The sequence below is a fragment of the Myiozetetes cayanensis genome, unplaced genomic scaffold (assembly GCF_022539395.1).
Source record: "Myiozetetes cayanensis isolate MyiCay16 unplaced genomic scaffold, myiCay2020 scf13, whole genome shotgun sequence".
Lineage (NCBI taxonomy): Eukaryota > Metazoa > Chordata > Aves > Passeriformes > Tyrannidae > Myiozetetes > Myiozetetes cayanensis.
This window is the reverse complement of record NW_026086937.1, coordinates 9,415,920-9,428,028: the sequence shown is the minus strand read 5'-3', so window position 1 is coordinate 9,428,028 and position 12,109 is coordinate 9,415,920. Positions and strand designations below refer to the sequence as shown.

At 44.5% G+C, this 12,109-nt stretch overlaps 2 protein-coding genes across 3 annotated transcripts in view; both read right to left on the bottom strand.

Annotated features, from left to right (window-relative positions):
• Positions 1-6,564, bottom strand: part of WDR33 (WD repeat domain 33) — a 66,436-nt gene extending 59,872 nt beyond the window's left edge. For both annotated transcript variants that reach the window (XM_050308761.1, XM_050308763.1), the window contains exon 1: positions 6,470-6,564. The gene's annotated coding sequence lies outside the window, so the exon portion shown is untranslated. The remainder of the gene's footprint in view (positions 1-6,469) is intronic.
• A 1,746-nt stretch (positions 6,565-8,310) lies between these two features.
• POLR2D (RNA polymerase II subunit D) lies at positions 8,311-11,845 on the bottom strand. The gene is made up of 4 exons (XM_050308566.1): positions 11,754-11,845; positions 10,374-10,554; positions 9,831-9,926; positions 8,311-8,917 (listed from the first exon to the last, which is right to left on the bottom strand). The coding sequence occupies exons 1-4, from the start codon at positions 11,824-11,826 to the stop codon at positions 8,839-8,841; spliced, it is 429 nt and encodes a 142-aa protein (XP_050164523.1). The 5' UTR covers positions 11,827-11,845; the 3' UTR covers positions 8,311-8,838.
• Positions 11,846-12,109: the final 264 nt, after the last annotated feature.

The following is a 12,109-nucleotide window of genomic DNA, read 5'->3' as shown; positions in this document are numbered from 1 at the left end:
ACTTGACCAAGTAAAGTTCTAGTTATTTATGTGGATGTGTAGCTTCTCACTATCTGCTTCAGTTAAGATTTAAAAGTCTAGCATATATGTAAATTATTCTTTTGCCACGGTCTGGTGTGGAAGATCAGTGCATAACTCGTTTGTTACTAGTTAGGCTAGAAACTGTTTACTCCAGTGAGGAACAAAATTACAATAGGAAAAAATACACTGTGCTGGTTATTGCAGTTTCAAGCTCCCAGTGTTTAAAAGTCTGTGTTCTGAAAGTTTTGTCAGAAACACACTTATTTTCAAACACAGCCAACTTAGAGATTTTTTCTAAATAAAGGAAGTTTCAATACTAGAACACTTTCTAAACTGATGAGTGATGTATAAATATCTCATACAACTGAAAGGAATTAGAAATACACATTCTTGTAACTGGAATCACAGAGCCAACTTTTCCAGGAATGTGTTTTCTGGTCTCTGCTCATGGATTACAACCCATGCAAATGCCTGGTTGTGAAGACATAGATATATAGATATACACTGCTCAAAGACCATATTTCAGTCCTTTATTAAACAGTCTTTGCTCTGACATTTAGTAGTGCTCAATAAAAGCATGTGATCATCTTCTGTGTCAATACATTTCCCACTAAAGGAGATTCAAGCTCATGTACATCAAGCTCACACAAAGCCTTTCAAGGAGCAAGGGTTCAGTGCCAGATTTTCCCCAATTACAAGAGGTAAGCTTCTACTGAATTGTCATTCTCATGAGGAAAGGTACATCACCAGAGAGCTTCAGTTTGGAATGCCAGAGTTCTCCAAAAGGCCAAAATCCTTTGGCATTTCTTTCCTACTTCATATTGCCTGCCTTGAGAATATCAGCAAGTTTTTCTGGCAAAACCAGCACTTCCATCACCAGTTTTAGGTCAGTGTTTTCATCTAACTGCACAGAAAGCTTGGCAGCTGTGGTTTACATTAGTCAAGAGTCTACAGAAGACACTACCAGAAAAAGCTACTTTATTTATTAGGCTTATATTCGCTAAGAAGACCAAAATATTTGCATCCATCCACAGAAAGAGATTGTAAAATATACTTGACTGACTCAAGTATAAATTTAACTCCAAACCTCATAATTGAGAAACAGTGCAAATATTGCAGAATGACCACACCATACTAATACTCACTCAGTCTGCACCCTCCTGCGTCCAATTCTGGCTACAAATCTACAATGCTTCTTGTGATATGACCATAACATTTCAATAGTCTGAGCAAAGAGGTGCAACGGTTTGCTTACAAACATGTCCTGAGAGGAAAAACGGCATTTTCAAACTTAAGTGGCAATTTTTACTGGGATGAGGAAGGACAATAAGAGTAGAAATCATGACTGCTCATTCTGATCACACAATTGAAGTGCAACAATAGCTGCTGAGGGAACTTGAGCACTGTGTGAAGAGTCTAGAGAATTGCTGAGATGACCCAAATCCAACCTAAAACTGCTGAGATCAAGAATAAAAGGCAGTCCTGGCTTGACCCCAACTGTGTGTTCCTGTCCTACGTGATCCCTCCTTCAAGCCAACATGAACATCTGATGACCACACTGGACACACAGCTAAGAAACTTCTCTGTGTTAAGAGACCCTTTTGTTAACATCTGTCAAAACTCAGGCAGCCATCGAGTTCCAGGAACGACTCTGCTGACACAGGAGGAAAATCAAAGGATCAGAAGCAGGGGAAGCTACCACTCAGCACTGCCATGCCAGATTAGATGAACTGCAAAGGTACACAGGACAGGGCAGAGCTGCACCATGACACAGCCCTCAGGTTGTAAATCCAGCACTTCCATCAGCTGGAGCTACTTATCCAGCTCAAAGCGCAGCTCCTCCAGACTCAAGTCTGCAGATGAATACTCCTATACCCTCGGTAAAATACAAATCACCACATTGCCAAAGCTTCAGCATGAACACAAAACTATACCAAACCCCTTAAATACTACAGACTCCTTGTCACCCAGTCTCTGGCCTCCCTTTAAAAAGTGACACGTTAACATATTCTTTTGTATGTGTTTCTTCCATTTAGGATGATTTAAAGGAACCCTCAAATTTTAAAACCCAAGAAACACTGATTAATCCAAGTACCTGTGTGTTCATATTGAAGTGTGTAAAACATTAGCATACAGAACTGAGCAGTGCCAACAGATCTACAGTTCTACTGGCAAAACTGCTTTTGGCCTGTGCCCCTCCTGCCACACTGTTCAGCTGTCAGGGGCACTCACTTTTGGGTAAAGTCCAAGCTTCATGACCAACTATCTTGATCTAAAGCTTGGTACTACAGACATGATCAGAGTTTGTGGGACATATTTTCATCTCTATCTGCTGTATCCACTTGGAACTGCATGTGCTGCCTCTCAGCACAGCTACAGTCACCCAGGGCAGCCTAAGTCAACAACACAGCACAGACAAGGGATTTGCCATCACCTCCTCTTTCCCACCTCACTGGTTCCAGAGCCAGTGTTTCCAACACACAGGTTAAAATGGAAAAGTGAGCCAGACTAAAACCAAACATTCTACTTTTGCTCACAGAAAGGGTGCCCTGGTACAGCTGCCTGTACCACTGTATCAACTCTGGTACCAAGAGAAGAAGATAGGCAGAATACTGTGATTTTAATTATTTAAAGGTACTAAAACTTCTAAGTTAAATAAAATTCACAACTACACATAACATTTTCAAAGCTTCAAAAGTCAATAGATTTTTTTAAAAACCATCACATTTCATTAAACTGAAGAATAATAGAATAGCAACTAATGAGCTCATGACCAGCATGATTTTGTTCTTCATATCAAAATCAACTAACTGAAATTAAGTAGAAAATTGGGATGGTTCAGATTTAACAACAGTGTATGGGAAAAAAATTCTATTTGAAGGAAAAATGAAATTGAAGATAAATTTCTACCTCTTCTTCTGATAGTAAACAATGCACCAGGGTCACCTGATGCAGTATTTAAGCGCCCAGAGAGGAAGAGACATTTTCATTTGTGTCTGAAGAATGTGAAACACTGCTTATACTTTTTATAACCTATATAAATGTGTAAGAACACTTACATGTAATTGTTTGAAACAACACTTGTGTGTAACACAAGCTTTACCTGGGTTAGTGAGGTTCAATACTGTAGAACAAGTCTTTCCTTCTACAACTGAGAGAAGCTGTGACAAAAGCCACAATTAGTGCAACTGCCTAGAACAGAACACCCAGCTCCTAGTAAGACTTCAATGCAACTTATTCAGTACAATTCATTATTGTCAGACTTGGTACGTTTTTCAATTCTTAAAGTGTATTTACATGGATTTTCAGCACTACATATTATCCAACATGATGGAAGTTGGCACTTATTCTGCCTGTTCAGTAAGGTATCTTAATGAATAGAATTTAGGTTAATTTACGTTAATTTTTTTTTCTCTTAAATGAAGAAACAACAAACAGATAACCTTCCCAGATAAACTGGGATCTGTTTATCAAGGCCATTCTTGCTATAAAGAAACATACTCCCCTTTTATAATTTGGTGCAGAGGTAAAACAGGAACAATATCAGTTGGCTTAGTCCCAAAGTGTGAAATACTTTGATCTTTGGTATCCCTCCATACTCAGAGAGTGCCTTACCAATTGTGACCATGGTCACTGTAAGCAGCTCAGCAGGATCTGTACCAAAGAAGTGTCACATCACTGCCAGCAAAAGGAGTGTCACAACACAAGAGAAACCAGCTCACTTGCTTTCCTGGCACACTTACACTTCACATCCCACTTCAAGCTGTACAACAGAGTGACTGGTACACCCAGCCTGAATGTGGAGAGCTGGTTAAACCAGAACTGACATCCTATGAAACGCTGAGTAGCTTTTTTCGACACTAGTGAGCAAGAACAGATTGCTGAGAGGTTTAGCACCATTTGGAAAATAGGGATGCTTCAAACTGAAGTAAAATTAATGACAAAATATAGTTATCAAAATATAGCTATCAAAACCTCTACTGATCTGCTCTTACTTCCAGAGATTCTCTATAAGAAGCAAAAACTAAGGTTATCTTGAGGTTTTAATCTGTTCAAAGCCCTTTACTGTATCCCCTCCACTCCACCAAGCTCTAACAATGTTCAGTTCCACTGAGGCCTCCTCATCAGTGACATCTCTTCATTAACTACACCAACCAAACCAGCATCTCTGTATTTTTGCTTCGTACAAAGCTTTCAACAATAAAATGATACAATACCATGAATGAAAATACGGCAAATAAAGAACAAATTCTGTAAAAATCACAAACACACTGCAGACAGCTTTCAGCTTGTTTTTACAATTTCCTGCATAGAGATAGGGGTCATTTTCTAAATTATAACCTATATCTGAGCAAGTCTAAAATTACTTTCATTTCCACTATTAGTGAACCAACTACTGATATTCCCCAGGTATCATCAAACCTATGCCTTAGCAGATAGACAGAGTGAAATATTTTGCCTGGAATCACCTCAGTACAAAGTTAAACTGCATCTTTTCCATACTGCAACTCAACTCAATGTTTTCTCCATGATTTTTTTTCAGGTGACTCAGAAGACCTGGATATCTGTTAGGGATGGGAACAAAAGAGGAGATTTCTTATCCCCTCCTCAGATCAGGGCCCCTCCACTGCAGCAAATGAAGCCATTCCTAGTACCTCTATCTCAACCACAATTTATTGGGTTTTTACTTCTTGTGTTGATAACAGGATATAAAAAACTGAGGAGAAATTTTCAATTCCAGTAGTCCAAACATCCTAATGTTTATAGGTGTTTACAGCAAGGATTCAATGAAGGATGAACACTTCAGGCAACAGGGAAAGACTGTAACTGTAGTGACTGACTTCTAAATTAAAAGGTTTTAGCAAGTCTAGGAGTACTGAACATTCACTAGTTACATCTAACATTCTCTGCAGTTCAAACGTTTTTCCCCCATCTTTCAACATTTTCATTTATTTTCAGTATCTACCTTTTCAGATCTTCCCATCTGAGCTACTACAGCACAACTGAACAAGATGTTAAGAACGAGAATTTTCAAAGAGGTGTGATGGTTATATACTCTTACAGTAAGATGGTGGCAGAATATTGCAGCAAACTGCTGAGTTACTGAGTCAGTTTACTTGATAAAGAATTCAGGAAGAGGGAACCCCAAGGTATTTTGGCACAATGCTTTGCATACTATAAACTCTCTGATACATAGTGTCACCTCTCCTGAAGGAAGAACAGTCTGAGTTAAGAAAAGCATAGAAGAATAAACATCTGCTGCAAAGAGATGGATGAGTGACTGTTGTCTACTAAGAAAAACAGACTCCCAAATAGTACCCACAAATTGCAAGTAAAGATACGATGAGATACAAGACTTGCAGAGCACAGAACTACTTACCTATGACAATTCTGTCAGACAAACAGATGTGCTTAAGCAAATGCCAATATCTCAAAATACTGCATTTGAGACCACACATATCATAACAAAGAAGCTAACAGTTAGCAAGAGAGAAATAACACCCTCTCTAAGAAGGAAAGAAGTTTAATGAGTTCTCTCCAGGGGAAAAACACTAAAGTATTTTTTCAAGTTTAACAGGTCCCCTAGGTTTGCTCCCCATGCCACAACCACAGGCTGGTGAGTCTCAATCAGTGGAATGTGACACCACATGGTTATTAAACCCTCCCACCCTGCCTGCAAGAGCAAGTGCCTGGTGCACACGGCTGCCTTATTTTATTGCAAGGAACGTATTCTAAGAGTAGTGTTATTGTACAGCATTATACAGTGCAAAATGGGAGCAACAGCACTTTCAGAACCCGCAAGAAAACCCAAGATACCTGAACGTATTGCCTTCCCCTCCTTCTACCAATGTTTATCGGCCCCACAGCACTAAGACCGTCTTTTATTGGGAAATGCAGTTATCTCACTTGGCATCTGAGAAGCTCAAATACCAACCAGTGTGTACCTGTTTCTTCTCTCTCCTTAATACAGAGAGGATTCCCCTCGTGAAGGACTACATAAACAGAAAGTATAATGTATCTAACAGGGTCCGTAATGGTCAGGGCTTTCTCAACCCTATGGCCAAACAGCCACAACCCGGTCTCAAATCAGACCCAAAGCAATTAAAAAAAAATTAGAACGTAGAAAAAGGTAGGATAGAGAGTCGGGCGAGGCCGCCACCAGACACCAGTGGGGCAGGCGGGACAGGGGCCCTGCCGTCCGCTCCCTGCCCCGGCCCTCGAGCAACCGCACCGCGGGGCCGGCCGCGGCGCTGGGGCTGTGCTCGCTGCTCCCCGGGGCGCCCCGGCCCGGGCACCCGCCGTTCCGGCCGGCGGCCCCCGCCCTGCCCCGGCCGCGCCGGTCCTGGGCCGCGGCCTAAAGATGGCGGAGGCGGCCGCGCTTCCCAGGGCTGCTCACCCGCCCCGCCCAGCACCGAGACGCCCTCCCGCCCAGCCGGCCCTCTCGTACCGGGACTCCGCGCCCCGCCGCCGCCGCCGCTCCGCCGCCCGCCTCGTCCTCCCGGCCCCGGCAGCGCCGCCGCCTCACGCGCCGCGGCCGCCCGCCATCTTCCCTCCGCCGCCCCCGCCGACAGCGCCCGCACCGCGCACGCGCACCGCGCCGGCGCGCACGCGCGCTATGTCGAGGCGCGCGGGGCAGGGGCGGGGCGGGGGCACGAGAGGCGCGGCGGCCCCCGCGCATGCGCAGAGCGGCGGAGGGGGGGCGTTCGTGAGGCCTCAATCACGGGGCAGGGGCGCGCGCATGCGCAGAGGGGCGGCGGGAGGTCACGGCCGGAGCGCGGGCAGCGCTGTCAGGGCTGTCGGTGCTGTCAGGGCTGTCGGTGCTCCCTGCGCTCCGAACACCCGCACGCACCCACACACACCTCTGGAACCGGCTGCACGGGCAGGTGGCGGAGTCGCCACCGCTGGAGGCGCTCAAGGAAAGACTGGCTGTGGCACTCAGTGCCCTGGTGTAGCTGTCGTGGTGCTGTTCAGTCACAGGTTGGACTCCGTGGACTCAGAGGTCTTTGCCAACCTGTTTCCATTATTCCCTTCTCCTCAGAACCCGTTCCTGAGTTTCAAAACACAGGAATCAAAACCAACTAATCTTAAGGCTCATGATTATCTCTTTGTGGAGGGCGGTGCAAATCTTGTGGGATCATTTGGTCCATAACACTTCTCGTCGGGAGTCTTGTTTGCTTACAAAGGCATCAACAAGCACTAATGCCTTCCAGTTACAATTATTACATCCTTTTACCCAGGACTGTAGGCAAAAAAGGTGCAGAATGGCTTTTTTTCCCTGAATGAGTTGTCACTGAGACATAACAGCCTGTGTGTTTAAAAGATGAAAATTTCTTAAAGCTGCTTGAACACAAACATACAGAGCAAACCAGGTTCAGGGGGAGCAGCTACTGGAAGGCATATCCTGCATCAGAAGGGGACACTGAGCTTTGTAAAATAAAGGTTCACTACCTCAGTTTTCTTTTTCTTCTTTAGTTGTAACGATCTCTGACCTAGTTAAAATTCCTGTGGTTGGTTAGAGAGGCATGTCTGGTTTATTGTCATGCAAAAGACACTCCAGCAGACACAGATCCTGTTTGAGGTAATGTGCTCAGGTGAGGTAGCCCTAACAGTTGTCACATATCAGCGTGGCCTTTCAGCACAGCAGCAACATTCAGTTGCCAGTAAAACCTGAAATAATATTGTATTTCTCTCCCTTTTGCAAGGTCACTGAAACTTTATTGCTTATCCTCACAAATAGTGTCTTAACACACCTGTCTTCCTCTCTGTCCAGATGCTCCTTCCTGCAAAATCTTCCTTCTTCCAGGTGTGGTGGTAAAACTGTAAGATTTGAGAAGGCAGGCTAAGAAGCTTATCCCAACTAAAAGAACATTCACTTCAACGAAAAGCCAGCAATCTGTGAATCTACCAGCTGCTGGGTGTGCCACTCCCACAGGCTGCACCAGGAGCCACCCCTCCATGGTTTGGTTCCTTTCAGGATTAGGGCACTTGGCAAACTACTTCAGGAGTCTGTCCCTCCAGGAGTGGATACCTGGCTTTGTCAGCATCAAATTTATGGGTTAACTCTTTCTTTTCTGTAACAAGTAGGTGTCTGCAATCACTTGGCAGACATGTTCATGCTGCCCAAATGCTCTCTCACTGTGATCATAGTTAATACCACCTCTGTCTGATCTGCCCTAAATTGTAAAACGCTTGGCAGTCCCCAGATCCCCAGGATCTACTTGTCGAAAAGATCCTCATTAACAAAATCATAATATGCACCCAATGTTTATAAACCACACAATTTTAATGAAAAATATATTTTAATTTACACTAAACAATAGAAAATTATTGAAGCTGTAAAAATTCACTGTCCTAATCAAACAATAAAATGACCCCAAACAAACAAAAAAAACACCACAGAAGTTGATGCTGCCCATGACTGAATCTTCTGAGAGCCAAGAATAAGTTTCTCCGTCTCTTTTAGAAATTCCCCCCCAGAAATTAAATTACATCTATATTTCTGCTAAAACCCAGAAACACGGTGAAAATTTACAAACTGGGGAGAGAGTTTGGTGAAGAAACAAATATCTGAGCCACTGGGAAAAGGCTTTTCGGGTTCTTTGGCTCTCACAATACAGGGGCCCTTGCCAATATACAGATGGAACAAACCAAGATGACGATGCTGATCTCCAGTCTGAATGCACCTGTGATGACACAGCACTGAAGTACCCTGTGTCCACAACTTCCCTCACTCAGCCAGGAGCTCAGCTGGTCCAGAGGGCTGAGAAACAAACTCCCCAGGTTCTTCTGTTCAGATAAAAGGGTTGAGGGTTAACCTTAATATTGGAAGCTGCGTTTAGTCTGAATGTCATCGAGAATCTGCTGTAATTCCTCATCTTCAAACCGGCCCTCCAGGCTGCAAGATAAGAACAACGAGGAGACATTAAAGCTTTCAGAAATAATCTCCCCCAGATTCATTTCAGTCATAATTCCCTCCCATCTGCCTCAACGTGCCATCGCTCACCTGTACGTAACCACCAGGAACCATCTGTAATGTTACTGTTCAAAGAGTACTCTAATCCCTATGCAGGGTCTCCTCTTTTTATGACAAAACTCCATCCTTCCCAGAACCTTCTGCTAAATAATTTCTAGATGTGTTATCAAAAAGCCCTGTCCAAGCTGGCCTTGAACACTCCCAGGGATGGGGCAGCCACAGCTTCTCTGGGCAAGCTGTGCCAGGGCCTCCCCACCCTCACAGGGAAGAATTTTTTCTAATCCCTAAACTAAACCTACTCTCTTTCAGTTTGAAGCTGTTCCCCCTCCTCCTGTCACTACCTGCTCTTGTAAAAAGCCTCTCTTCATCTTTCTTGTAGGCTCCTTTTAGGCACTGGGAGACCACAATTAGGTCATCCTAAAGCCTTCTCTTTTATATAATGACATATAAGGAAGAAACTGTAATTTAGATGCACGTTTTGTTCCCTCCTCTCTCTCCGGACATGAGGTAACCAATCAAGACATCAAGAAGTTACTGCTTCCCCATATCTTATCCACAAAACAGTTCATTTGCTCCAACAGCGAAAATCTCCAACAAACACAAAGACAGCCAGCTAAGAACCCCAATTTAAGCTGTTTACATTTAATCCAGTAGAAGTTGTCAGGAATGAATTAGGGACATGCTCAAACAGTGCCTTGCTGTCAGAGCAGTGGGTAGGGGAGGAAAGACCAAGATCGAGTGTTCTTGCATCAACAGAGCTGCACTGAGGCGAGAGCACCTGCCCACAGCTGGTTTTAGATCACAGGAAAGTATGAAGCAGTCTTTAAGTGCTCACCTAGGAATGAGAGCTTTGGCCTCCTCAGCTGTCTCAGGACACAAGTTAGCCAAACAAGCCAATTCAAACTTATGGAGCTTTTTCTGGAGTAGCAAACTGTAAGGAAAGACAACTTGGTGAAATTACAAAACAGAAATATAAAAGGGCATAACTAAACCAAATGGGTATCTTTTTTCACACTGCTTTTGGCGCTGAAGTCAGGTTTTTTCAAGAGGAAATAATCATTATGGAATTGCATAGAGGAAAAAAAAAGTCCCATCTGCTAAATCTACTTACCCTGAATTACTCTGCAAAGACTAGAAAATCCTCCCATTTAATGCAGTCAGCTACCACTGAAATACTGAAAATAAAGCAGTTCACAAGGCTTAACCTGAACAAAGTACAGCCCACTGTCAAGAATTATGATCAAATTTCCTGCCTCTTTGGAAAGAATTAAAGAACAAATCAGGAAACACCGCTAAACTGTACTTTCATAAAGCAGCATCCACATTATTTACAGATCAAATTCTCCAGTAAGTGTTATTCCCCATCTTTCCCACTCACCTGCGCACACTGGCGATGGTTTCACGGTTTTTGAAGCGGCTGAAGCGCGCTGTGTAATTCAAGGTTTTCATGAAGACTTCTGACAGCTCCTGCTCATCCTCTGCACTCTCGTTCTGCTGCTTCCGATGCTCCAGCAGCATGTGCACCTCTGAGTTCAGGAGAGTTTCCGCAGTTTCAAATTCTGCAGTCGAATGAGAGAACACCAGCACCAAAGAAGGTGAGGCATAGATGAAAAGGAGAATTATGGACATTTTTTAAGAAAATCGAGCCCTGGGCAATAAAGAACTGAACAATGTGTTTCATGGCAGTTGTGTGAGCTCTTTCGCCAATGAATGGGCAGCATTTCATATTGAAAATGCTGATAAAAATTATACCACTTCAAGTGACAATCTGAGGTGTTTGCCTTTTGATCTGGTATTTTACACTTACGGCCCTAACATTACGATTTTTCATAGTTTTACAGTATGTTTTCCTCACCCTTTTTAAGTAGAATTTAAGGAATGCATGAAACGCTTTAGAAAAAAAATTTTTAGAACTGTAATAGTCAAAAAAATTCAGAAGCGATGCTTACGGCCTTCAGAAGCCTCTGATTTCTTGAAATAAATATGGATGTTTTGAACATTTTAAAAAATATTTTGTTTACTTGAAAAGTTAATTGACCTACTACAATTATCAGAAAAAAACCTTTTAACTAATCTTAATAGATTCCCCCCCCTTTTTAACCAGCTTTGTTTTCATTCATCATCACCATAACCACTACATACATTCCAGTAATAAGAAGGTCTTTCAACATCAGCACTATGAGCAAAGGGCCAAAGGCTGCATGCCAGGGTGCCTGTCAGCACTGTTTTATACAAGCAGATACAGGGCAGTGCTAGAATGGGACTGGCAAACCTTGTTTTGCATTGAGCAGTAAATTAACTTAGGCTGAACATGATTGCTCCAAGGCTTGGACACTTCCAGGGATGGGGCAGCCACAGCTTCTCTGGGCAACCTGTGCCAGGGCCCCACCACCCTCACAGGGAAGAATTCGTATGTCGAGAAACGTCAGTGGAAAATGTAACGGTTATACCCAAAAGCAATGATCTTTTCACTGTAGCCTGACAGGATTTTTTTTTTTTTTTTAAATCCTGTACACACACACACAGAGGCCCACATAAAAACTGCCACATCCTAGCAACCACGAGGTCCTGAAACGTATATAAATGATTTATTATCCCGATTTTTAAGACTCGGGGCTCTGTAACCGGTGGAGGAGAGTCAGGGGTGTTGAGCAGCGCTCCAGTCCCTCTGAGCTGCCCGGCGGGGCTCGTTCCCTCACGGGCGGCCGCCGCCAGCCCCGACTCCCGCCCGGCCCGGCGCCCCGACCCCCGCCCGCACCTTTGGGGAAGACGAGCTGCGAGGCGTCCTCCTCCACGTCCGCCGCCCGCGGGTCGCTGCCGCCCGCCGCCATCGCCGGAAACCCGCAGCGGAAAGGCAGCTCCGCCGAGAGAGGGCGGTTCTCCTGTGTGAGGGGCGGGAGGAGGCTGGTCCTCCCCGGTGTGAGGGGCGGGAGGAGGCTGGTTCTGCCCCGTGTGAGGGGCGGGGGGAGGCTGGTTCTCCCCGGTGTGAGGGGCGGGAGGAGGCTGGTTCTCCCCGGTGTGAGGGGCAGGAGGAGGCTGGTTCTCCCCCGTGTGAGGAGCGGCTCTGCCCGTGTGACGGCCGGCCGGGCGGGCGGAGAGTGTTTCTCCCCGATG

Excerpts from the sequence above, each read along its gene's own strand:
- POLR2D (XM_050308566.1), bottom strand. The coding sequence starts at position 11,826 with ATGGCGGCGGGCGGCAGCGACCCGCGGGCGGCGGACGTGGAGGAGGAC. Across the intron at positions 10,555-11,753 it reads GCAGCTCGTCTTCCCCAAAG|AATTTGAAACTGCGGAAACT; the intron begins GTGCGGGCGGGG and ends ATTCGACTGCAG. Across the intron at positions 8,918-9,830 it reads GCCAAAGCTCTCATTCCTAG|CCTGGAGGGCCGGTTTGAAG; the intron begins GTGAGCACTTAA and ends CTTATCTTGCAG.